Genomic DNA, 26,120 nt, shown 5'->3' with positions numbered 1-26,120 from the left:
TGGCTTTTATCTGGACAATACATCACCATCATCTGTGGAGAAACAGACTTGAGAACAAAAGACGCCACAGAGCTTTTGAAGCCAGGATCCTGCTGCGTCTCCGTCACCAGAAACTGACGTTGCTGCAGATGATGCCCCCACCCTTTTAAGACAAAGACATAGGAAAATGATGTGAGTGAAGGAAGTGTGGAGACGGTCTCCACAGGGGATTTACATAACTCTGGTTTTACAGGATTTCTCACCTGAGGATTGTTGAGTGTTCTTTAATGACAGCGTCTCTCCCTCCTCCACAGGTCAGCGGGGCCTGGCACTCTGTTCATTAGCAGTGCCTCTTCAGCTGTTTGTTCAGCTGCTTAGCATCTCTCTCTCTCTCTCTCCCTCTCTGCTTCTGCTGGTTTTGACGGGTGTGAAACATAGTGGTTTCTCAGACCTTTTAATGTGTCCAGATACAAACAACACCAAATCGTACAACAATGCACAATAGGCCGAGCTGTTGACAGTGTAACTCCAACGCTCACCAACTGGGCTCCACCATCTCCTGGACAGTTGATTCAAAATTTAGAAAGAAAAAACTGAACAATGAAACCAGCTAACTGGAAATGGTTTAGGAAAAAGGTTGTAGGTTGGACAGCTGAATAATTGGCTGAGGCAGCTTATGAAAGAACAGCTTGAAAAACAAAGGCAACAAATAAAAGACCATTTCAAGGTGAATCAGGAACAGCTGAAAATGTCAAGGTGTGAATGGGTTACAGCAGGCGGACTGGACCTTAACTTTATGTATTAACATGTAGGACCATGTCATTTATAGAACTGCAGAATATTTAAAAACACACCATAAATCTCTGAATGGGATAAAATAGTAGCTGATTTCAGAGAGATACAGTGGTTTGTCTTTGTTGCATTTTATCAGTCTACGGTTTCTTATCATGCATTGAAATAGACCAAACACAGTGACATGGTTTATGTTCATTCAGCAAGGATGTATGAGGTTGCCTCTGCCAGCTGTGCACACCTAGATGTAGGCAGTTTCTTTCTTTGCATGTTCTCCCCTGCTGTGTCAGAGCATCGTCTTTACATCTTAACACTGATTTTTAGTTCAGACTTTGCACTGCAGTGTTTTGATGCTCTGGACAAACCCTGCATGAATTTAAGGCCAAATCCAGGGTCACGTTGCTCATGTCCAGGTTTACTATATTTAGGGCTGGCTCTCAAAAGCCAGATGGTGAGTACAAATATGGACCAGGGCTAATTTGTTGCATGTGCTGGGATGCCTTAAACATCACAGGGCTTTGAAGTGTGGAGTTACGTTTTTGTCATAATGGTCATGCATGCCCATCTCTCTTGTGTTGACACCATGTCACAGGTGTAGATGGTGATGCGTTGGTTAACATGAAGATGCGTTTGTAATATTTGTGTTTGTAAAATGTAAGAAAATAGTGACATTTGCCCAGCACAGAGTTCCCAGAGTCCAAGGAAACCCCTTCACATTACTTGTTTTAGTGATCAGCAGTCTAAAACCCAAATAAAGACAGATTCTCATTTTTAGACGCTGGAACCATAAAGTGTAAATTAAATGGTTCAAACAAAATAGTTGACTAATTTAAACATTTAATCAACTAATGGTTTCAGCAGTAGACTGTAAACCTTGATTTTAGGGAATGTTTTCCATCTTTTCATAAGCTCGGTACGATGTGACTCAGCACCTGGATGAACATGGCATCTGTTGGTGTTTGTGGTATAGGCTGGTGAAGGACAAGAGCACAGCCCCAGAGTCGGCCGGGTTATTTATACCCCCTGTGTTTGCACAGAGCTTCCAGCACTGTGAGTGTGACTTCATGTGGAGTGACACTCTGGTTCCTCCCCAGTGGCCCTTCCTGACAGTTTGGTAAAGGGCCATGAAGCTGCAGAATGGGCTGTCCTTCTGGCACCTTCAAATTCAAATCAAATCAAATTGTATAGCGCCAAATCACAACAAAAGTCATCTCAGGACACTTTACAAAGTAAGGTAAAAAGCCTCCAGTTAATCCAAAATGCTGCAGCCAGAGTACTGACAGGAACTAGCAAGAGAGATCATATCTCTCCCATATTAGCTTCTCTCCACTGGCTCCCTGTAAAATTCAGAATAGAATTTAAAATCCTTCTCCTAACATACAAAGCCCTTAATGACAAGGCTCCATCATATCTTAAAGACCTCATAGAGCCTTATCATCCTAACAAAGCACTTCCTAAGTACCTTCCCAAAGTGAGTAGCAACATGTCTGTACAGATTCTTAGTCATCCAGGTCATGGTAAGCTGAAAAAACGTAGAAAAAATCAACTGGTAGGTAGAAGATGTTTCATGTTCATTTTTGTCCAAATAGAACACCCCTCACTAAATGAGGGTGGTGGACTAAGACACCTCTCCTCTGTCTCCCTATGCTTCTATATGCCACCATTACATATTACTAACTTTGTGTCTCCTCTCTCCCGTAGTGTGTCCTCTCTCTCTCCCTGTACCTTTCTGCAGGTTGCCCTGGCCCTGGAGCTCTACGTCTCTGATGAGCAGTCACCAGCCACATCGACCTGATCAGTGTTTGATTGTTGTGTCTTGTTGCTTTTCTTCTTTTGTCTCTCCTCTATCCACTCACCCCAACCGGTCGAGGCAGAAGGCCGCCCACCAAGAGCCGGGGTCTGTCGGAGGTTTCTTCCGTTAAAGGGAGTTTTTCCTCCCCACTGTTGCCAAGTGCTTGCTCAAGGGGGATTTGTTGGGTTTTCCCTATGTAATAATATTGATAACAGTAAGGTCTAGACCTTACTTTGTAAAGTGTCCTGAGATGACTTTTGTTGTGATTTGGCGCTATACAGATAAAATTTGATTTGATTTTGATTTGTCTGAATATCTGCCGAACACAAGTCTATGTTTAGATCTGTGGAGACATCCTTGGACTTTATGTGTTGCTGGTAGAAATATAAAGCACTGACAGTATTTTATATTGTTTTATTACTAAGGCACTGTATTACAGAAAAAATCTGGTTCATGGTCATAATTATGATTTGGATGTTGACATATTTACAAGTCATAAAATGGTAATGACAAGACTAATATAAATCCTGGCAGGTCAGCTGACTTTGTGGCAGGTGGACTGAAGTCAGAGCTTATCAGAAAAAAGAGTCTTAGATAATCTTTAGACTGGACCTTTGACAACCTTTGTAATTTTTATTGCTTTGTTACGTTCTTAAAACACACAGACTCTCCAACAAATCATATAAAAAATTAGATGATAAACTAAATTAGAGTATGAGATGTCAGCAGATGTAGATGCAAGTTTTATGTCATATATAACAAAGTACCCCCCCAAAACAAATCAAACACTGTGTCTGTGCATGTGTGTCTGAATCATGATTGAGCGGCTGAGTCACTGTCTTTGTTGTAGATGAAATCCATCTGGAGGGGATGGTGGTGCACAGGGCTGAATGCAGACCGGTTGTCAGTGACAACTACATGAAGCTGAAGAAGTGAGTGCATTTCAAAATTGTTCCGCTCAGGGATGCTGCAGGTTGCCGGGGTAGATAAATTACATGAGATCAAGTAAAATTAATTTAAGTAATGTCGTTTCATAGCAGCACTGGGTTAGAATAACAGGTGACGTACTCCAAACTAAAATGCAGCAAGTGGATATTACAGACAAAACAATAGCGAGACTTGGACACAGTATATGGAAACATAAATATATGAAAATAACCTCTAGCATCATCACTATAGAAAGTACAGCAGCTGTTTATTGACACCAAGTAACATCAGCATCCTTGTTTAAAATGAAGTCCGGCAGCACCTTCCTGCTGTGTTACAAAACCTAGCTGAGTTCTTCCTTCAGCATAACCCCCTCAGTGCAGTCAAACACAATGTAGGAGTCTAAAGTTGATATTTTAGAGATGCACTTGATGAAAATAACACTTTCCTTACAGAAATAGAGCGCATACTGTGGACTACTGATGAATTATTCATACAGTTTGGGGGAATAATAAATACACAACTATCCTCACACATGCATAAAACAGTCAGGGCAGCATTTGTTTTTGAAAACTGTGCTGGCGAATTTGCTTCTTTCACCCTGGGACAAAACAAAATCCATTCAAGTGTTGTGAATTCATTCCAACATGAGTAGAGGAGTTGCGACGTGTTGACAGTGGCCTCGATGCAACTGTTAATGCATTTACGCTAAACACTCGAGTTCACTTTGCCTTTTTTGTTTGCTTTCTGTCTCCCCTTCATTGGAATCCGTTATTCCAGCCAGAGCTGGTGGATGGTATCGCTATAGCAACAGCATCACTGTGGCAGATGCACCGCTACAATGCAACCCAAGGCAAACGCACAACACGGTTTGCTTTAGTGTGCGCGACCCTTTCTGCGTCAGCCATCGCATCAGTAAAGACGCATGAGAGGAAAGCTGTGCTGAAATGGAGCCACAGAGACTCGTGCTCTGCCCTCAGGGATATGCGGCGTCCTCTCAGGTTTCTCTGCTGATTGTCTGGCTCTTAAACATTACAGGATTGTAATATTTATCCGCCAAAAGTACATGCTGATCTTAGATTTGTCAGACTGTGTTTCATCTCAGACTTGACAGAGTCTTCACTTTTCACTCCAGTTTTCTAATCTCCCATTTGGATGGCAGCTGACAAATGTTCCTCCATCATGGCAGGCTACAGGATATGCAGGACATTATGTTGTCATGGTGGCGTGTGTGTGTGTGTGTGTGTGTGTGGACACATTCAAGGACAGTTTCAGTAGAAACTTCACAGCTTTCTACTGTAGATGAAGTGATTAGGTGGATTATATGAAGAACTTTGCCATATAAATTTGCATATTAAGGAAAAACAGCCTTTGAATCCTTTAAGATACATAAATCATACCACAATTACTCATTTCATTATTAGTATCATCAGTTCTAATCTTGTTTAACACACAGTATTGAGGATGAAATGACTCATCTACTAGTAAATAAGAGAGAAGACAAAAACATATGTAGACAGTAGTGTCTGTGTCAAAAAAGCTTTACAATGGGTTCATTAGTAGAACCGTTTGTAGTTGATATACAGTATCATGATAATTATGTCAGGACACCGTGCAGCTGCAGTCCTTGTGTGTGACACAATCTCTTCTATTTTATTTGGCTGTCAGTCAAAATAAACTATGTTCAGTGCTGTTAGTTATTTGGCCTGTTGAACCTCAAGGCGCTGACAGTTTCTTAATGTCATCAGGCACATCTGTCAGCATCAATCAACTTGGATCACAGAAAACACAAAGCTGACTTTTCTCTCTCTCCCGTGTGTGTGTGTGTGTGTGTGTGTGCACGTGTGCGTGAGAGGCAGCAGATTAAGGAGTCCACCAAGCCTCAGCGTTTGTCACAGCAGCTGGAGAAAGCCATCACTACCGTCTACAAGCCTGTGGCCAACCATGATTTCAATGTAAGAGCCCAGTATGAAACAAAACCAGTATCACTGCATCACCATTTGATGCAGTGATACTGTTGAAATGATTTAAAGTAGAAAGTAGAAGCCAGTTGTTGCAGGGCTGACTTGTTCATTTTGTCTGTAAAGTAATCTGTAGGTGTTTTTGTGTTTGTGCTTTTCAGTTAACATCTTTAAATATGTTTTCAAAGGGCTCTCCCTCAGTTTTACACATCAACTTGAGTCTCTCTTTTTTTTCCTCTTCTCTGTTTGTTATGCTTAGAGCCACTGTCCAGCCTGTTTTGTCTCACTATGAATTTAGGCAGCTCTTAAAACAGCAGTGGTACCAAAACAACAACACTGTCCCTTTCTGTAGGAAGTGGACTTGGTCCAGTCACAGACTCTGGAGTGGTTTGTTAGTGGTGGGAATCTGATCTGACCTCAGTTTGGGTCAAACATAAATAGTAATGATGTTGCAGTTTTGTCATTTTTATCTCTTTTTTTTTTTTTTTTGTTTACACACTAACTTTAAAGAATCACAATACAAGAGTGACCCTTTTAATGTGCAAATATTCTCAGTACAATTAACTACATGTGGTGGTGGGAAAAAAAAAACTAACCAGGATTTACTATTATGTGCAGCTTTTTAAAAAGTATAGATGAGCATAATACTGATTTAATATTTCCACTATGATGAAGACTGAACACTGGAATCACAGCTTCACATTGAAAAATATTCAGAGGAACAAACACAAACTAAATGCACAAATGTACGTATTCTAAGGTGGAGTATGAGAAGAAGAAGAAGTCGGAGGGGAAGATGGTGAGAGCTGAGCGGCAGGTGGTGTTGGACATGCTTTTCTCTGCCTTTGAGAAGCACCAGTATTACAACATTAAGGACCTGGTGGACATCACCAAACAACCTGTGGTGAGCAACACAATCAGAATGACTGGAAAGACAGAAAAAAAACAATACACCTGCCCACTATCCACCTTGCTTTGTTAAATTTGAACATAACGCCCACAGCGTGACGCTCATGCCTGTTCACACTCTGTTGTGGCTGAAATTTGGGCCAACGTGCGCACGCACATACACAAACATGGGCTGAATCGATACAGCGCAGTGGATTCATTCCAGCTCGCGGAGAACAGCAACGTGTAGGTGCTGATGAGACCTTGAGGTCCTTCTCTCCCTCTGATTGCATCTGATTGCATAACCACCGGCTGAGTAGGAGTCAAGCGCTGCACTCCACTCCACACCACCATTTCTCTCCTAAAGCACTTGGCTAACACTCGAATTAACTGAACTAAAGTAACCGAAATGCCCATTATGAAAAGTCTTGAAACTCAGCACACTGTTAATCATCAGGTAGAGTGGGCATGTCTTATAATCTCAACAGAGACACCTAGTGGTCACTGGAGTGTATGGGCTCGCTGTTTTAGGAAGGTGGAGTGCTGGACTCTATTTTCAGCTGTAACGGTGGTATCGATGTTCTTATGTGACCCCTCTGCCAGAAGGTGAAAACATCAAACTGCATGCAGCTATACTGGAGGGTGCACCAGAGAGGACCGATGGATTGGTGTATACTACACTGATGAAACAGCCAGGACCCTGGGCATTCTGTGTGTGTGTGTGTGTGTGTGTGTGTTCTGCTAAGTGTAAATCATATGGTAGCTCATGCAACACATCTGTCACAACCTGTTTGTCCTGTGTACAGACTTACCTGAAAGAAATCATGAGGGAAATCGGGACATACAACAGCAAGGGAGTTCACAAAAGCACATGGGAACTGAAGCCAGAGTACCGCCACTACCAGTCTGCTGAGGAAGAGGAGGAGAGGGAGACGGCCTAGCTCCAGCAGTCGCCTCCGGGCCCCACCACTGTCAGCTTCTCACCACAGGAAACAGAAGTTTTTTCTTGAGCTGTCAGCTGGTTGATACAGTTTGTTAGACATGCAAGTATGTGACGTGGCTACATTCCTAATTTTCTAGTTGACATTATCACTGGTGGAAAAGTCTATTAATGATGACTTTCACTGTCCATTAATCTGATTATTTTCTCAAATTTGTCTCTAAATCAATAGTGAAAAAAGTTCACCTGCTTGTCAGACTCCGAGGTGATGCCCTGTTTAGTCCTACCATGATTACAGAGACTTCCAGTTTAATCACAGAGAACAGAAAAGCAGAATATTCCTATATGAGAGGCTGAAAAGAGCTGCTTTTTGTCATTTATGCAGAGAATTTTTTTTTACTGACTAAGCAACTGATTATTGAAGCTCTAAAATAAACACATCTTTTGTTCAGAGATGTTTCTGGAAGTTGAGCAGTTAATACCCAGCGGTTGCCCTGATGTAGAGAGGGAACAACAAAACAGAAAATGTGTTAAAAGATTAGGAGTGATTTGTAAAAATGCAAACCCACCAATATGTAAGTTGTGGTCACAAGTAAAGATGTTAAGTCAGATCATCTAGTGTATTCAGCTTCAGTTTCACTGTGCGTTTTCCCCTGTTGGTCACAGTTTGGGGTCCACTAAATCACAGTGCACATGTACAGTATGTTTGTGCCAAAGTTGCACCACAGTTTTGTAGTGATGCTTCCAATTTCTCCTAATTTAAAAAGTGAGAAAACCTTTTTTCTGGAGGCTTTAAAAAAATGGATGGCAGTAAATTAAATACAAGTAGTTGAGGTCTGTATAATAAGGTATAAATCATGTACACAAGTGATGTTTAATCATTGCATGACTTATGATTTAATGCAGGATGTAGGCTCCTCACCAATAACATATGATCAGCTCACTATGGCTTTCTGTGATTAGTTTATATTGATAGATCATCAGTTAAGGAATGTTAATCACATTTACTTCATACATTTATTGATATGTCACCAAATAAGCTGCATTCCAGCTACACAACGGTTCACTCCATACCCATGGATTTGATCAGTCACTGTAGAAACAGCATCTACTCTGTTTTATTTGTAGCTCCTTGACCCATTTGTGTTTCTGACACATTGACAAGCTACAAAAATCTGACTACAGTAAAGGTATTGGAAGGCCAGCAACATATCTTACCCATTCTCTAATTTGTCAAATTGTACCTGCTAAATAATCTTTGTTGTAGTGCAGTTTTCTCTACCATATTACGTATCGCGTCTTCCAGCAGAAACATCCAGCACCTAGCTTGTAAATGTGGCATGAATACAGCTGAGTCATGCAGAAACAGGTCAATATTTACAACTGATGACCAGATTGGTTGAACAAAAATTAAGCTTATTTCTATGAGAACAGGTGCTGTTCTGCTTTATAGAGTGACGAGTCTGAAGTGATCTTTTGTGTAGCTGGAATGCAACTTATTTAGCGGCATATCAATAAATGTGGTTAACATTCCTTAACTGATGATCTGTTAGGTATGAGCTAAACACAGAAAGCCACAGTGCCTTGATCATTTAATGGTGAGTAACACATTCATTATATAGCTCTTTATTTATCAGGAGTCTAATTATTAAGTAGATGGTTTGTACCCTTATAAAGTCACCCTGTGGTTTAACCAGCTAAATCACGTAAAATCACCAGAATGGTAATGTAGAACATCTGTGTAGTGGTGTTGTCTCAGAAGACACGCGTTCTCCTGTCCTCAGTACATTTCAACACGGCAATGAATGTGAGAGGAAAAACAGATCAAAAAGCAAAATGGCTGCAAAATCATTTTCGGTCATGATGCACCTTTTGAGTAGTGTTACTATGGCAACTGTGGACAGCCTTTAATCATATGTACCATAAATGACATGGGACAGAAACCTGCTGCTGCTGCTTTTAAAAAATTTAAAGCCTGTTGAGTGACCACTCATGTCAGCAGGTGTTTTCCATTAGCTGTCAAAGGCCAAACACCTAATTAGTGTGAGATCAGGTGGTCTTAGGATTAAATTAACATTTGAAAGAAACTCAGGTACAATGTAAAAAGTACAACTACCCTGTGGAGGGTGACACGGTGGTGGACATCCCCACACCAAGGCCAAGTAGTAGTGGTTGAAATCTTCCCCTGTGAAATAGGACAACCCTTCGTTTCCATAGATCAGCAGTAGTTAATGACAATAGTTTAAACAGATGCAACGCGTTGTTGGAAATTTTGAGTCACACAATGCCGTCTTCAGCTGTGACGATTTGTGTGCTAAAGGCATCGGTTTGTTATTTTCAAACAGCAAATAAGAAAAATGCAAGGATAGGAATGTTTTTGACACCAGGGAATGCTGGTGGATTTGTATGAGGTGTGTAGTATCAACTGCATATAACTTTTGTTGTAGTCAGGCTCATACTATTCAGGTTTGAGTCCGCCGCTGACAGCCTTCTGTTTGAAGGGCTGCCAACCAATCCATTATTACACATGGGCAGCAAAACAGATGGGTAGGGCCAAGCCTATGGTGACATTAGCTTGGCTAACCAAAGCCTAAACACTAACCATGTGCACACAGTGAGAAGTGTGCAGATGCAATTACAGGCAAAGAAAGGCTCACACTGGAAAACAAAGTCCTGCAACATTTGGTCTTCTCATTAAAGTTGCTCAAAACACTGCAAATGTTGCACTGTCAAGCTGTGCAGCTTGACAGTGGGTGAAGTTGTGCCAGAATGTTCTGCTGTAAAGAAAAGCTTTTAAACAGTCATTACTTGTAAAGCTACTTTATTTCACCTTTATCAGCATTATATTTTGGTACAACAAGCACCACTTGAGTTTTAATTATGATCTTTGTAAAATCCAAACCAGATGTAAAGTTATCATCTGGCAACCCTGCGTCCACAGGACAACACAGTGGGATGACTCCAGTTTACTACGGCAACTATGAAGTCCAATTATCTACACAAAGAAAAATCACAGGGCCCTGCAGTCAAAAGGATACAGGTAGCATTGGGAGAGAGGGTAGGGGCCAATAATAGTTGACTTCAGGGGGGGGGGGACAAAATAGCAGAGGGGAGCTCATGAAGACGGCCAGCACGTTCAAACTGAGCACATGCAAAAGAAAAGAACAAATAGACGTTGAAAAAGTAGTCCATGTACAATTATACACAAAATTAACAAGAATTTAGTGACGGATAAAGATTCAAGTGCAACAGAGCAAGAGTAAACTAGAGGTTTGATCCAAATCCCTCTTCCCACGTTGTAACTACACCATGTTTCCCATTTGTGACAATCCTTGAATCCCAGGCTACTGGGGTCAGGTTCCTACGCTGAAGCCTTGACCAGCAGTCCTATGAGCAGATGCTAATGATTATTGATTCGGTTTGAGCAGGAGAGTATGCACTGCACAGGGAACACATCATTATGCAGTTTGAACTTCAACTTTAACCTACACCAAGCAGTAAATCTTGAGGTTAACATTTAAAAAGCTATAGCTGTCCACAGTCTGTGATGACCAGTTTTTTTGTGGGTGGGCCTCCCTTTGTGCCCAGCTCTCCCATTTGTTGAACCACATCCATGCCATCCCGGACCCAGCCAAAAGCCACGTGTTTGAAGTCCAGGTGTTCGGCTTTCTTCAGAGTGATAAAGAACTGTGAGTTGTTGGTGTCACGGCCGCGATTGGCCATCGACAGGATACCTGGGCCTGTGTGCCGAACATCGAAGTTCTCATCCTCAAATTTACTGCCGTAGATGGACTTGCCTCCTGTGCCATCACTGTTGGTGATGTCACCACCCTAAAATGCCAGTAGAAAACATGTTAGCAATGCTACTACTGGGGGGAGATCCTCCCAATGTGAGATACAATGAGTTTCCCATTTTAGGAAATTATAAAAAGCAAAGGTGAATTTTAGTCAAATTCATTTTTCATTTTCAAGCATGCCTGCAAAATTTACACGTGTTGTAAGGTTGCTGTAGCACTGCTGTTTAAACTCTGTGCCATGACAGACTTTCTTCCCCATATTCAGGCCTCCCCCTCTTAAAAAGAATGTTCGAGGAGACATAAGGCTAGTATGTCAGTCATGCCCCAGACAAACAAGTTCCAGCTTTAAAGCGCACACTCGTATGAAACTGATTTAGACACTCAAGATGTTTGTGCAGAGCCATGAACACAGAGTCCTGCAGCAGATGGTCTGTCCTCCACAGAGCCCTGATCTCAGCATCATGGAGTCAGTCTGTGAGTTGCACCAAATACAGATTTTCTCTTTATGGCACTTTTAAATAAAAAAAAATTTGTTGCATTATTTTTGAAACATCCATAAGTGCCTAAAACTTTAGCATAGTACTGTATGTGCCGCAAACATACGAGTGCTCTAATTACGAGCATACAACTAGCACGCAACCATTGCTCTGTGAGAAAGTCACAAGTTTAACTGTTAGACAATCTTTAGCGCATCCTCACCTGACACATGAATTCTGGTATGACCCTGTGGAAGATGGAGTCCTGCAGTCCGAAGCCTTTCTCACCAGTACAGAGAGCCCTGAAGTTCTCCGCCGTCTTGGGGACGATGTGGGAGAAAAGCTCTATGGTGATTGTGCCCAGTGGTTGTCCGTCAGCCGCCACTTTGAGGAACACCTGTGGATTAGTGTCTCTGGAGTGCTCTTGAACTCTAGACATCTGTGGTGAGGAATGACATGAGGCATCGCTGCTTGTTTGGCCCATTTGCCTCTGACACTCGCAGAAGGTCTTCTTAAAGGACTCTGCAATCTCAGCAGTTTTGAACTTGACAGCCAGCTGCTCCACGACGCCCTCACCGTCTTAAAGGACAGAAAGGAACATCATCAGCCAGAGGACAGTTGGAAAACATCAATAGACATGTTGTGGCCTTATTGGCTAATGTCTGCTTCAAAAACCTGCTGCTGAATCCAAAACTACACCGAAGACTTTTTGTAACATTTGTTCAAAACAAAATAAGTGTGTACCTGAGTAGTCTGTGGCAGTCCAGATCAGTGCATTAGCTGAGGCGTCCAGGGGTTTGAGTTCCATTGCCTGTGAGATGGTGTGGTTGGCACAAACCCTCAGCACCTGCTCTCTCCTCATTAGAATTCGGTAGAATCGTTTAGTCGGGTGGAAGAGGATCTTGAGATCACCGATGCCGCGCTCCTTCCACTGGCTGATGTCTCGGTCCCATCGGTACAGCTTGGCACGCTCCTTAAACAGGATTTCCTCGTCCTCCTCTCCAGACTTTGTCTCCACCTGAGACAAGGATATAACAAGGATGAGCTGTGCTCCTGTAGCTCATTCGTTACACTTCAGCTTTATGACTAAAAAGCACCACCATCTGATTAAATGTGCAGCATGACACAAATCAGCACCCACTTTCCAAAGTACTGATGCCAAGTACTACTTAAAGCACAATGCATCACAGATGACGTAATGTGTACCGTAAATGTGTGTGGGTGAGATACCTCTGGTAGTGACACTACTGGCTCAAAGTGGATGTCAACATTATTAGGAGCCTCCTCTTCGTCGCTGCCCTCCTCCTCACCAGTGGTTTTTGGGGCTGAGGACCCAGCTGAACCAAACACTGTTGCTCCAGCGTTTTCCCATGAGAAGTTGGAGTCTATATATAAAGAGGGAAAACAAATATGTAGTGAAATTTTTCCCATGAGAAGTTGGAGTCTATATAAAGAGGGAAAACAAGTATGTAGTGAAATCTGATTGTGTCGTGGTGCTGCCTTGTTAGAGATGCTAAGGCAGTTTGTAGTGAAAAAGTACAGCCTAAGAAAATGTGCATGTTGAAACAAACCTTTGGTTCCAAATGCAAATCCTTCAGTGCTTTTGGCCAAGTCAGCAAAAGAGAAGCTTGCAGATGAGTTGAAGAAAAGGGTGGAGGAGTCTGCAGCTGGAGGAACAAAATCATCATGAAATACTGAACTAAATGCACAACTCAGGTTTGTATGCAGGATCCCAGCAGACAACAACGGTGAATAAAGTCATGTGACGCCTCAGCTGAAGGGAATATTCTGATCTTTCACTTAATGCAATAGTAGAAGCATTCAAAATATCCCAGTTAAGTAAAAGTACAGATCAGTAAAATGGCCCCTGTGAATGTTATGACACCATTCAACTAGGTACATTATGGCAGCAGTCTGTACCTTGACTAGTTACTGTAGCAGTAGGAGCTGCAGCTGCAGTCCCACTGGTGGACTCTGTCTCTGGGCTCTTCTTTGTGGACAGGTCAATGGGAGAGCTGCTGCTAGAAGCTTCGCTCCGAGCCTCGGTTGGCTGCTCTGAGATCTGCTTCTCTGACGTAGGCATACTGCCTGCAGCCTCTGTGCTGTTGGAGGACGGGCCTGATGCTGGCTCCTGTAGGGCTACAGCAGTGCTGCTGGAGGCCTTCATGGCTTGGTTTAACTGGGCATCCTGATACAAATTTAGGTATTAAACTCACATTATATATTTACAACAAGAAGTATATTTCCTTACTTGTGTATGGCAATGAAAACTGCCTACCAGAATACCTCAACAGCAGTTTCAGTCAGCTCTTAATCACTGTTCTGCACCGAGGTTTGGCCTATTGAATATTAAGCTGCTACTAACCACAAGACTACTACTGCTCTCTTGGGGCAACAGGTTAAGATAACGGCAAGTTAAAATATACGTTCTGCTTTAGTCAAAAGAAAATTAAATGGGTGACAGTTCAGTATTCTGTGAGTAGTATTTCTGTCTGCTTTTATTCTTTAGAGCTATCCATTTTCATCAACTTTTGGTAGGTCTAGTAGTGCACAAAATTCTCAAAGATTAAATGGTTTGAGGGGTGGGGCAGCGGGTCGAAACATTTAGTAACTTCATCTATGATTTAAAACATTTTTTTTTCACCTTCATTGCATGAAAAAGCATCAAATAGCTACGATATCACACCCCTGCAGTGTTTCAAAGCGTTTTCATAAAAATGCCTGTAAGCTGCTGATCAGGATGATCACCTTTATTTGGCCAAGTATGTTACACACAAGGAATCTGTTTCTGGCACAGAACCGAGGCAGCCATCTGCAGCACCAACTCAACCGATGGCTTTAACCATCGGGGGCAACTTGGGGGATCAGTGTCTTGTCTGAGGGCATTTCGACACATGGGCTGCAGGCACTGAGATTCGAACCTCCAGCCCTCTGGTTGGAAGACGACTACTCTACCCACTGAACCGGATACATGCAGACTATGTATTAATTATCATGACTCATAAGCTGGTTTCATATAGTATTTTGTGTAGGGCTGTACCCAAGTAAGGATTTTGTCAGTCAATTGTTTAGTGTGACTAGTCATTCTTTTCTTTTCTTTTCTTGCCCAATACGCTGATCACAAAGGTAGTGTTGGTAGATCGTGTGCCATTCAAAAATAAATTTGACGTATCGGGTGTAAAACGCGTGCCAAATGTTAACATGCGAATGGTCAGTGTGACGATTCGCTGTGGCGACCCCTAACGGGAAAAGCAGAAAGTGACAATCATTCATATATAGCCTATCATCCATCCTCTCTAAGGCATTTGCTACTTGATTGACAAGCAGGACAGCCAGTCTGAGATCTTGTCTTTTCTGACACACGAGTCACCAAATATGCACAGTCAACCACATGAGCTACTGCAAAACTCCAGTGAGTGAACTACCTTGCCAGCCTTCCAATTAATTTCTACTAAAGAACAAGTATAAAATGAGTGGCGGAGCTGAAACAAGTAATAAAACAACACTGACCTTAATTTTCACTTCACCCAGTGAAATGATCTAAACCAGTGCTTTAGATTTTATGGTTAAACTGAACGTTCAGACTGTTCATAAAAACTATGGCACTCATTCATACATATATTTTGTGTGTGTGTGTGTGCGCGCGCGCGTGTAGGTCAATCATTTTGACTTGGTCATTTGAAAAGTATCTCGCAAGGCGAAAAAGTGTGGGCACCCCTGTGCTAAAGTAAACAAAATTAAAATGCGGACAGTTTAGCCTCATGGGAGGTCTGGCCCCGGGAACCTTTCTTTTGATGGAGCATGCAGGTTTTTTTTTTTTTTTTTTTTTCTTCCAAGGTAGAAACAAGACATCTTAATTCTCACCAAACTGAGCTGTCCTTGATGCTGGACAAACTTGTCTTAACATGCAGCTGGCTGTGAGATGAGCACGCAGAGACCTCCAGTGTGAAGGACAGCTCGTTCTGATGAAAATTTGTAAAACGCTCCCACCCATAGTTTAGATACCGTCTTTGCACGCTTTAATGAAATCAGTGCTTTTCTCAGTGTTGTGCTCATTACCAGGTCTTGCTGTGCCTTGCGGACTTCTGTTTCAAAGTCTTCAAGCTTGTCGTGGTCCACGTCGCTGTCTGTGGTACCGAGGCCACAGAAGAAGGTGGGTGGAAGCTGGAGACTTTTGGCCTTCTCCTCCTCCTCCGGCGTCGGCTTTTTCTCCCACACCACTTGACAGTCTGGCTCTGAATTCAATACACACAATGTTAAGGGTTAGAGAATAGCACAAGCAGGTGAGGTCCACGAGGTTTACATTGCGTGTACTGAACACGTAGGAAAGACTAATTATCTATCAGAGCCTTCAAAATGTCTGACATTAATAGACACTACTGAATTCAAATAAATGAGGGCAAATTCATGGACATAACGAAATATAACGGTGTGACAGGATATGACATTCATACCATCGCCACATGCTGCTGCAGCCTTTTGTTCAGGAGGATCAGGGTAGAGTTTGCCATTCAAAGCTTTCACTGCTGACTCGAAGTCTTCGTCTAAAAATTCAAAACAAATTCAGCAAGTACTTCACTTAAATTACATTTCTGTTGGCTAAAACAGAAGATATGTTGATTCTGCAGTTCCCACTCACTCCCACAAACCTTGGATAATGTGAGGAAGAAAAAATGTTGAGAGTTTTGTGAATGTACTGTCTGCTTCAGTGAAGGCTGTCTTTATTGCTGGTGATACATTTTGTTGCCATGGTGAAATACATGAAATTTATTTTATTCACACTTATGCATTTCAAGATGGTTAAGTGAAATGTATATACAGTAATCATGCAAGCAGAAAGCAATATGCACTTGCTTGAATGAATTAGCACAGTGGTACAAGCAGGGCTTTACCAGCCTATAAGGGAACAAAAATGTGGTTGTCATATTTTGGTTTAAAGAAATCAGCTGAAGCCCAAAAAAGGAAGATATCAACACTATACCTATGTGAAATGAAAAAAGAAAGTTTAGCAAAATTAAGCAAATACAAAGTGATAAGTCACATGCTCAGTCTCACCATCAGTTTGGTCATCACTGGTGTAGCCTGGTTCATTCTGGTAGCAGAAGAAGGTGAGGGGTAGCAGGAGCTTCCTGGCTAAAGCTGCCTGTTCAGCAGTGGGTTCTTTAACATACACGACCTCCACCGACGAGTCCTCATCCGACCCCGAGTCACCTCTTTTGGCCTGTAGAGGCCCTATGACAGACAGATGTGACAAGTGGAATATGCATAGTCAGACTGGGAAGGAAGTGCTTAGAAGAAAAGCAGAAAGTCTAACCCCAGGTGTTAGTTCCACACACACAAAAAAAAATTTGCACAGCAAAAAGGAACTGCATGCATTTACATAAGTGTGAGACAAGTTGTATTAGAACATTTCTGTATGCATGTGCATTTATTCTGACTTGTATGACACAAATAGTACAAATACCTCAGGTTCAACTTGAACTGGTCTGTGCACTATACTGTCAGAAGCCAGACTAGACAGGGAATTGTATTTCATGCTGTTGCTACACATCCTGCACTAAAAATGGAGCGTGTGATATTCACACAGCACGTTCCTCTCTGAGTGAGCAGTGTGTATAATCTTCTCAGCTCATCTTTCAAAAGAAGTCAGCTTTTACTGATGTGCCTCCTGTTGCTATGCAAAACACTGGTTTGATTCTGTCCAATACTAAATCACAGGCTAACTGGTCATTTGTCACGACCAAATTTAACTACAGTTATCATTGCTGTACATTACCATACTTCAGTTTTAGCATCATTATACTGGTGAATGTGGCACCTTGTGTCTACATTGAAAAATCTCTACATGATTGGTAGGCAGGAGAAACACTGTAGACAGAATTTTTTTACAAAAATAACATTCACAACAAATTAAGAAGTCACACTCTTGGGTCAAATTTAACTTTACAATCATTTGCACATGGTAGCTGGGAACCATCATGAATTGTGATGGTGATAATCATACAGCTAGCGGGGAGAAAAAAAAAAGATGCAGAAGTTGAACTAAACTTACTTGTGAATCTTGCAAAATAGGTGATACTTTAAGTTGAACTAAAATTGCTACAATTCTCAATGGAATAGAAACCTTCACACAATGGACATGCAACAAAATAGGTTCACTGCCATTTCCACTCCGTGCATCCCGGTTATTGCTTTCTAGTAGTTAAGGGCCAGCGAGGTGACAGCCTGTGTTAACACACACACTGCAGTGATTAGAGTACCTGGGAGTTCAAATTGGTTGTTTGATGTGCTGGTCCAAAAAGCCATTGGGTTATCTTTGAAAAGCCTAAAATCCAGCCCTGAGGAATGATGGGTTGTTGGGTGAAGAAAAACTAATAGTGAGGTTGGTATCATAATCAGAAAACAAGACCAAAAGTGTTAAAAGTGTGAAATGTAAGTGCATGTTGACCAATTTATGCTGCTGTAAATAATGCAACTAGACAAGCTACCAGTATGCAATATACAGAATGTGCAGCATTCACTACAGACCTACTGTAGACACTTTACTGTATACATTTTTACTCCAGGTACAGGTTTACCTTGTGTAAAACTAACAATATACAGTGTAAAGTGTGGCAAAATGGGTATGAAAAAGGAAATCCGATTTTAATACATTTTCTATCCTATTAAAATTTGGAGAAGGGTATGGGCTGGATCAACTAAGGAGATGGAGCAATGAGGTGCAGATGAACAAGACGAAGTTAAAAAAAAAAAAAGTCATGACACTCATTCAAAAAAAAAAACAACAAAAAATAGACAAATATTTCACAAGTTTTCTTTTACCTTTCTCTGGGATTTTGAATACAGCTGCTGCTAGTGTAGTCTTGGCAGGATGTGTAGAATCTTTGGCTTTTAAATTGGATGCAGGTTCCTTCATCTCAGAATGAGATTTAGGAGTACCAAAAATCTTCTGAAGGCTATCACCACCAAAGACAAACTTAGGGGGAGACACCACTGTCTTTGAGGGGTTAACTGGACTCAGAGACCCAGATGCACATGTCTTGCTGTCGGGGGAAAGCTTTGTACATTCCTCTGTGGCCTCTTCCAGAACAGCGATGGCTGCCTTTCCACATACAGCTGTAGCAGTCTTTGCAGATCCCACAGTTCCACTGTCTTGAGCTGTAGCAATCCTGGATGTCACTGGAGTCATAAGTTCCCCTTTTTCTTGCACTACCTTAGCCTCCTCAAAGACCTGTTTGAATGTGTTTGCAGTGTCCTGCAGCTTGAATCTCACAGCCAGCTGCTCAATATTGCCTTGTCCTATTTCAGCAAAGTCCATGGCACTCCAGACCCAGGCCTTCTCAGCACCTTTCATAGGTTCCAGCTTCATGGCTGCTGTGATCCAGTGGTTGGCACAGATCTTAAGTACCTGGTCTCTCCTCATTATCAACCTCACTTGTTTGGTATTATAGTTTTGCAAGATCTTTAGGTCTCCAATACCCCTCTCCTTCCACTGACCCAATTCCTTATCATAGCGATACAGTTTGGCCCTGTGACTGAAGACCACCTGTTCATTTTCCTCTCCTGTAGAAATCTCCACCAGCTCAGGCAAGGGCACCACAGGCTCAAAGTAGTGGCCATCCCTTTCCTCATCCTGGGTTGCATCCTGTTCATCATCAGTACCCACTGAAGCTCTGCTCTGGTTAAGCTTAGCAGGAGATTTGGAGGGGCTGATGCCAGGTTGGAAGCTGAAGTTGAACCCTCCAGTGGATTCTCCAAAACGGAAAAGGTTCTTTCTCAAAGGGCTGCTCACAATGGGAGAGGCATAGACTGATGAGTCAGCGGTATCATCTAAAGCCTCTTCTCGTAGGTCATAGTTATCCCACTCCAAAGTGGGACCAGTGGTTTCACCATGAGCTTTGATTGTAAGACTTGAAACATTCCTGGATGGTATATCTTCCTGGTTGTCATCATCTTTGATCTTTTTCTCATCTGTCAAAAAGGATTTTAAGTCTTTCAAGCCAGACTTCATTTCCTCTGCTTTCTGAATGAGATGTGCTGTTCTGCCTGTGTCAACAAGTTTGTGGGGGGTTTGTAGAGGAATGTCCAAAAGAAGTCTCTGACACTCTTCAAACTTCACCTTAAACTCCTCAGCAAGTTCTGGGCTTTTAAACTTAGCAGCCAACTGTTCAAGTTTAGCATCTCCATCAGAGAAGTCATTGGCCATCCAAATCCATGCTTTATCAGAGTCTGCCAGGGGTTTAAGATTCATAGTAGTGGTGATCCAGTGATTGGCACACACCTTCAAAACCTGGTCTCTTCTCATCAGTACCCTTAGCCTACCATTAGTGTTATTTTTCAAAAACTTTAGCATTCCTACACCACGTTCTTTCCATTGACTGCTGTTGGAGTCAAATCTGAACAGTTTGACACGCTGAGAATAAAGAACTAGTTCATCCTCCTCCCCTGTCACCAGGTCCACCTTCTCAGGCATCTGAACCACCGGCTCAAACTGGATATCATCATTTTCCTCTGTTTTATACATGTCATCATCCTCCTGTTCATTTGCGGCACCTGTCTTGGTGGGGGTTTCCTGAAATGATGAGAACACCTGCTCACCAGCCCCAGAGAAACCTTTGAAATTGGGGTCTTTCTTGCCGAACTGGAAGTCTTCCCCACAGGACTTTGCCAAGTCTGCAAAACTGAAGGTATTGGCTTTGCCAGTAATTAATGGATTTTGATCTTGCTGTGTTTTGCCCACTGAAGATGTAGACACATTTTCTTTCTCACTGTGTTTGTCAGCTATGCTTTTAAGAAAACTGGAGGCTGACCCTGAGGGAGGTGTCTGGTTACCAGGTGAGGGGGTTTCTTTTGCATTGTCCTGAATGCCAAACTTGAAGCCACCAGCTGGAATGGGCACTGAGAAAGAGAAGCCTGAAGCACTTGTGGTACTAGACCCAGACTGGGGAGCGTCAAATTTGAAAGAAGCAGGTGAACCTTTATCTTTGCTCTGACCAAAGTGAAAAGTGCTGCCAGTTACAAAAGGCATAGTGAATCCAGTTCCAGGAGGCTGACTGGCTGAACTCTTGGCTTCAACGCTGAAGCTGAAGGTAGAGGCTGAGGGAGCTGTGCTGGCCATGGTTTTAGCATTGGGTTTTGCTGCTTGACAAGCCATGCACTTACTGACCGATGCATCATTTCTCACTAGACAAGTGTCACAATCCCATTCTCCAACCTTCTTGGCAAACATGGCTTCTAAGGAGGAAGTCTCTTGTGGGGCATGGCAGGAAACACACTGAGAGACAGATGCATCATTTCTCACCAGGCACGTATTGCAGTCCCACTGCACATCCTTCTTTACAAAGTCGGCTCCAAATCCTGATGTCAGCAGATGTGATACTACTGGAGGCACCTCTTTTGATTTAGCCAGAGGATTTGGGCTTGAACAGGCAACACATATGTCAGAAGAGGCTTCATTTCTCAGTTTGCATATACAGTCCCACTGCCCAGGCTTCTTGCCAATCTGGGCAGCAAATCCAGAGTCAACAGTAGATATAGAGGGTTGCCCTACAAATGCATCTGCAACTGGTACAGTTTGCGCCATAGATATTGTATTTGAGACTTTAGGAGCTTTACAGGAGGCACAAATGTCTACAGTTGCCTCATTTGTTGTAGAGCATGTGTCACAGTCCCACTGTCCTGCCTTTTTTCCAAACTGAACTCCAAAGCCAGAACCAAACGCACTGGTTACAGTTTCAGCGGGTTTTGCGATATTGGCACCAAATGTAAATGAAGAAGGCACAGAATCTCCAAAAGCACCAAATCCCTTAAATGTAGAGCCAGAACTGCTAGGTTTTGATGAATCCATTCCAAATTTGAAAGTAAAGGGGCTGGTTTTACTTTCACCAGCAGGCTGAATGCTTGGTTTGGATGAAGAACTGGGATTGGCACTTTGACAAGCGGCACATCGCATGTCTGTAGGTTTATTTCTTACACAGCACACAGTGCATTCCCATTCCCCTTCTTTAAGTGCAAACTGGGCTGCCAGTGATTCAGAGTCTTTTAAGCTTTCAGCTTTCTTCTTCTGCTGAGTGTGCTCCTCTGGTGACGCGAGCACAATTTTCTGGGCTTCCTCAAACTTCGCTTTGAAAAGTGATGCCTCATCTACTGTTTTAAAGCGGATGGCCAGCTGCTCAGGTTTAGGCTCTTCATCTGCATAATCAATGGCATTCCAGACCCAGGATTTGTCAGAGCCAGCATTTGGTTTCAGTAGCATATCAGCCGTAATGTAGTGATTTGCACAGATCTTAAGTACCTGTTCCCTTCTCATTAAGAGGCGAACTTTCCCTTTAGTGCTGTGCTTTAGGATTTTAACGTTGCCAATGCCCCTTTCTTTCCACTCTTTTGCCTCTGTGTCAAATCGAAACAGCTTTGCTCTGTTACAAAACATCTCCTCCTCCTCTTCCTCTCCTGTTTTCACATCTACTTTTTCGGGAAGAGGTACAATGGGTTCAAAGTGAGGACCGTCCTCATCCTCCTCAACATGAGTGCTGTCATTGTCGCTCTCTGCTGCCTTTTCTTCTCCTGCTGCAGACTTTGCTAACCCAAACACTGGCTTGGTAACATCCCCAAATTTAAATGGCTGAGCTACCTTTCCAAACACACTTCCAGTGCCTGTGATCTTTGCAGAATCAACAAAAGAGAAGTTAGTATCATTTTTAGTGCCAAAGGTGAAGATGCCGGTTTGGCTGGAGGGCTGCTCCTGAGATGGAGGTTTTTCTGGAACATTATCTGTTTTAGTGGGAATGTCTGATGTAAGAAGACCAAGCAGAGTTTCACTGTGCTTGGCCTGAGAAGGTGTGAAAGTGAAATCTCCATCATCAGATTTAAAGTTGGAGTTGAATTTAAATGCACCTGAAGGTGTTGACTGGGCAACTACCCCAGCTCCAAAACTAGGCACTTTGGGGACTTCAACAGGTACCTGCTGGCTAAAGGAGAGCTTCCCAAAGTCCACAGCTTTCCCATCAATGCTCTTTGGTGGCTGAACAGGGACGAGAGATGGCTTGGTGAAGTAGCCAGGTTCAGGGAGAGGAGGGTTTGTGGTTTGCTGGGTTACACTCCGACCATAATATTCTTCACTATATGGGGAAAGAAGGCTTGTGGCTGGTGATTCAATTCGCAGAGGGGCACTAAACACTTGTTCTTGAGGAGGATAAATACAGGCAGGTGTTTGCAATGGTGGTGTGTGCGTGGGTTGCTGGTAAGCATACATATGCTGCTGAGGTGGCATACGGTTCATACTATACATTGGGCCCTGTGTAAAGTGAGAGAGAACAAAAATCCAGTGTCACTAAATATATGCTGAATATGTTTATACATGTAAACCAAGGCTGGATGATAATTACCTTGGTAGGGGTTACATTTGCTGCTGTGCGCAGAAGATATTGAGAGTTATATGCTGGAGACTGGTTGTAATACACAGAGGGGCCTGTGGTGGCAACTTAAACAGAGGCAAAAATTTTGTTAATGTTAGACATTGTTTCTGTCCAGTAACTGAAAAGAAAAATACAGCACCACACATTTACACATGCTTTGTTTCTACTGAGAGTGCTGACCTGTTAGGGGGGCCCCATGGTAGGATTGAACAGGAGTAAAAGGCTCCTGTAGGCCCTCAGCCCCATAGCTGTCCCCATACATCTTATGAGGAGAGCCTGCATTCCCTGAAGAGTTGTGCCTCAGATCATGAACTTCATTCTGCAAATCAAGGAAATTAATGAGAAGTGACTTAATCTGATATATCCAGAATATTCAACCCACACCAAAAGTAACGTACCATGATTTTGGACGTAGGACATAGTGTGACATTCTGTTCATATGCTAATGACTAAGTTGTCAGTTCTTTTTGTTCTTAACCTTAACTGCAGGGAGAACCAACACTTTGAGACAAGCTGTTATTAGTCAGATCTTTATTTTTGACCGTTTTCTAAATACACTTCACCACAATTCAGTAAGCAGCCTCCCTGTTCTGTGGTCTGCTCCCATTTCATTGGCTCTTTCTCCAAACACATTCCTCTATGTTCGCCTTTTGACAAGATAAATTCAGAATGCTTTTAAACCTGGAGCGCTGGCACTGAGGTGTTATGTTCAAGTCCCCATGGCATGCTTGTTTCCAGCCATTTAATGTTTAATCTTGGGTAACGCTAGATTATCTTGGCACCCCTCATAACTCCAAATAGTCTTTTCAGAACAATAAAACCAAAAAGCCTCTTCCTAAAAACAAGAGGACAGTTCATGAACGTGCACAACTCCTGCTGCCAGTGTTGTGTCGCAAGTGGACAGCACAATGAACCGCGGCAGCATTAATTTGAATTTCTCCCCCATAGACAGGTAAACACTGATGAAAACTCGCGAGAGTTTGCGAGGTGTATAAACTGAGTTACTTCTGCAAAGAAATACTAGAACATACATTCACCTAATTTTTTTGATCTAAGGTCATGTCTAAGATGGTAATTCATAGTTGCAACATTGTAGATAAGTCAGAAAACTAGGAAAAGCATGCTATGGGCCCTTTAAGGATGGCTTCAGTGCGATATTAGGCCATGCTTTCTGCTCCACCCAAAACATGCTGAACTCAAAAATTATGAAACTGTCTAACTGCACAATTGAGCACTACATAGTTCTCTGTCTTTTCATTTGTTTTCAGCAACCATTTTCTAACACTGATAATGTGTTGATAATGTGAAACAAATCACTGATTTTGCTTTACTTGGACTTTAGGTTTGAGGTCAAGTGTTTATCATATGCACAGTGAGGAAAACATGTTTCCCTGTACGTGTTTGAAGTTGTGTAATAAGTTTTAGAAGATAACCTTGAGAGCTTCAACTTGCTGACACAGCATCTGGATGAGATTTTTCTGGTCCTCCACCCAATGAGGTGGTGTCTTAGGAGATATCTGAACAAGAGGAAAAAATTGGTGAAAAGTCATTTTGTTATGAATGAAAATCTCTGTGATAACTACTAGGAAACACTTCACATATAAGAGACAAATGAATCTCAGATGGTCTACTGAACGATTAACAACCAGAACTTACCAGTCGTTTGGAAGGAGAAACAATGCTTTTGTTCGGAGAGGGAGTGGAAAACTTAACATGAGATATGCTGGCACTGGTTTCTGAGGGACGAGCAGGGCTGAAGTGGGCTTGTCCTCTTCTACCCACCTCCTCCTCCTCCTCCTCCTCTTCATCCATGGCCTCCCCACTCTCCCCAAGCTGCTGGTTCACATCATTCAGGCAGTCCACAACTTCTTCCATTGATACAGGCAGCTGGGACACAAAATATAGGCAGTGGTTACACAGCTGCAAAGTTCACATTTACAAGTGAAAGCAAGCAGATAACCAGAGTCCAATATGCCAACTCATGATGTAAACAATGTGTCATACAACGATAAATGTGAAATTTTAAGCTGCTAGTTTTGATTTAGATATTTTGAAGGTTGGAAAAACGGGACTTGCCTTCTCAATGTCGTCAGCATTGGCATTGTAGATCTTAAACAGGTAGGTCCTTAACTTTCTTAGAAAAGTGATGCACCTGTCTTGGGTCTCCTCAACACCGTTGCTAGCCTCCTCTGACAGCCGCCGGTAGATCTGCCAAGGAGAAACAGCAAAAAAAAAAAAAAAAAGAAAACAGGTGTCAGAAACATTGACTTCCATATTAAGGGTGCACTGATCCGATATCACATTTTGGTGGGACAATCCAGAAGAAGTTTGAACCAGAAAGTTAAACGCTGTTTGAGCCACGTTCTCTGAAATGTCATCAGAAGATATGTGCACCAAGGTAGCCAACACTGGAGAATGCAGTGATAATGTATTATTCCTGGATTACAACAAACTGTTGAGCCACTAGCAGCCATAAATGGGAGTAGGCTAAGCAAATGTTTGATTCTTGAATCTTAATAAATAAATAAATAAATCTTTGGTGTACATCTGTCAGGAGATATTTAAGATAGCTTATCAAAGTTAAATGAAAAACGAACTTAACACAGTTAGGCTGTGTAGAAGTCTAGGATTTACCCGAGCCAAATGCCAGATGGATGACATGTTATTGATGGCTTCCAAGGTAGCAATGGCCTCCTCTGTTCTGCCTTCAATGTCAAGGAGAACTGCATATGCCAACTTGGCTTCCTCTTCATAGCCCTTGACAGAAGATCTCTGCAAAGGGACACAGATAAGTACACATATTAGGACTGGAGGGGGAAAAAAAATGTTCCAATCACAGTGCTTGTTTGAGCAATTCCATTATCGATCCTGAAATCCAGATATCTGCATTTGCACATTTTCTCAGTAAACATGAATAACTGCCCTAAATGTTACATGTTTACAGGCATTATTTGTTATAAATGGAGGAAAATGATTTGTTACAATGTGCACAGATAAGGTTATTTTAAGTCATAAATTAACGCCCTTTGTTACCGGTTCTGTTCATTATTTTTATGGACAGAATTTCTAGGCGCAGCCACGGGCCGGAGGGAGTCCGGTTTGGGGACCACAGGATCTCGTCTCTGCTTTTTGCAGACGACGTTGTCCTGTTGGC

The 26,120-nt window shown here is 42.4% G+C and overlaps 2 protein-coding genes across 3 annotated transcripts in view; one reads left to right on the top strand and one right to left on the bottom strand.

The window, feature by feature from the left end:
* Window positions 1-7,890, top strand: part of LOC109968291 (general transcription factor IIF subunit 2-like) — a 36,673-nt gene extending 28,783 nt beyond the window's left edge. The window contains exons 5-8 of one of the 2 annotated variants that reach the window (XM_020614455.1): window positions 3,414-3,495; window positions 5,346-5,445; window positions 6,212-6,355; window positions 7,146-7,890. In XM_020614455.1, coding sequence (XP_020470111.1) covers window positions 3,414-3,495; window positions 5,346-5,445; window positions 6,212-6,355; window positions 7,146-7,280 — 461 coding nt within the window. In that variant the 3' untranslated portion in view covers window positions 7,281-7,890. The remainder of the gene's footprint in view (window positions 1-3,413; window positions 3,496-5,345; window positions 5,446-6,211; window positions 6,356-7,145) is intronic. The other variant, XM_020614456.1, reaches the window with a different exon arrangement.
* Window positions 7,891-10,477: 2,587 nt separating this feature from the next.
* The window catches only part of ranbp2 (RAN binding protein 2), a 29,723-nt gene continuing 14,080 nt past the window's right edge, over window positions 10,478-26,120 (bottom strand). The window contains exons 14-29 of the mRNA XM_020614465.1: window positions 25,601-25,738; window positions 25,043-25,174; window positions 24,623-24,853; window positions 24,400-24,483; window positions 23,147-23,285; window positions 22,937-23,031; window positions 18,375-22,845; window positions 16,608-16,784; window positions 16,007-16,096; window positions 15,612-15,787; window positions 13,473-13,740; window positions 13,124-13,219; window positions 12,783-12,937; window positions 12,297-12,570; window positions 11,776-12,131; window positions 10,478-11,110 (exon numbers count right to left, since the gene is read on the bottom strand). Of these exons, the coding sequence (XP_020470121.1) occupies window positions 10,805-11,110; window positions 11,776-12,131; window positions 12,297-12,570; window positions 12,783-12,937; window positions 13,124-13,219; window positions 13,473-13,740; window positions 15,612-15,787; window positions 16,007-16,096; window positions 16,608-16,784; window positions 18,375-22,845; window positions 22,937-23,031; window positions 23,147-23,285; window positions 24,400-24,483; window positions 24,623-24,853; window positions 25,043-25,174; window positions 25,601-25,738 (7,188 nt within the window). The 3' untranslated portion in view covers window positions 10,478-10,804. The remainder of the gene's footprint in view (window positions 11,111-11,775; window positions 12,132-12,296; window positions 12,571-12,782; window positions 12,938-13,123; window positions 13,220-13,472; window positions 13,741-15,611; window positions 15,788-16,006; window positions 16,097-16,607; window positions 16,785-18,374; window positions 22,846-22,936; window positions 23,032-23,146; window positions 23,286-24,399; window positions 24,484-24,622; window positions 24,854-25,042; window positions 25,175-25,600; window positions 25,739-26,120) is intronic.

Source organism: Monopterus albus, unplaced genomic scaffold (assembly GCF_001952655.1).
Source record: "Monopterus albus unplaced genomic scaffold, M_albus_1.0 scaffold146.1, whole genome shotgun sequence".
Lineage (NCBI taxonomy): Eukaryota > Metazoa > Chordata > Actinopteri > Synbranchiformes > Synbranchidae > Monopterus > Monopterus albus.
The sequence above is the reverse complement of the archived record's forward strand: the minus strand, read 5'-3'. Positions and strand labels throughout refer to the sequence as shown.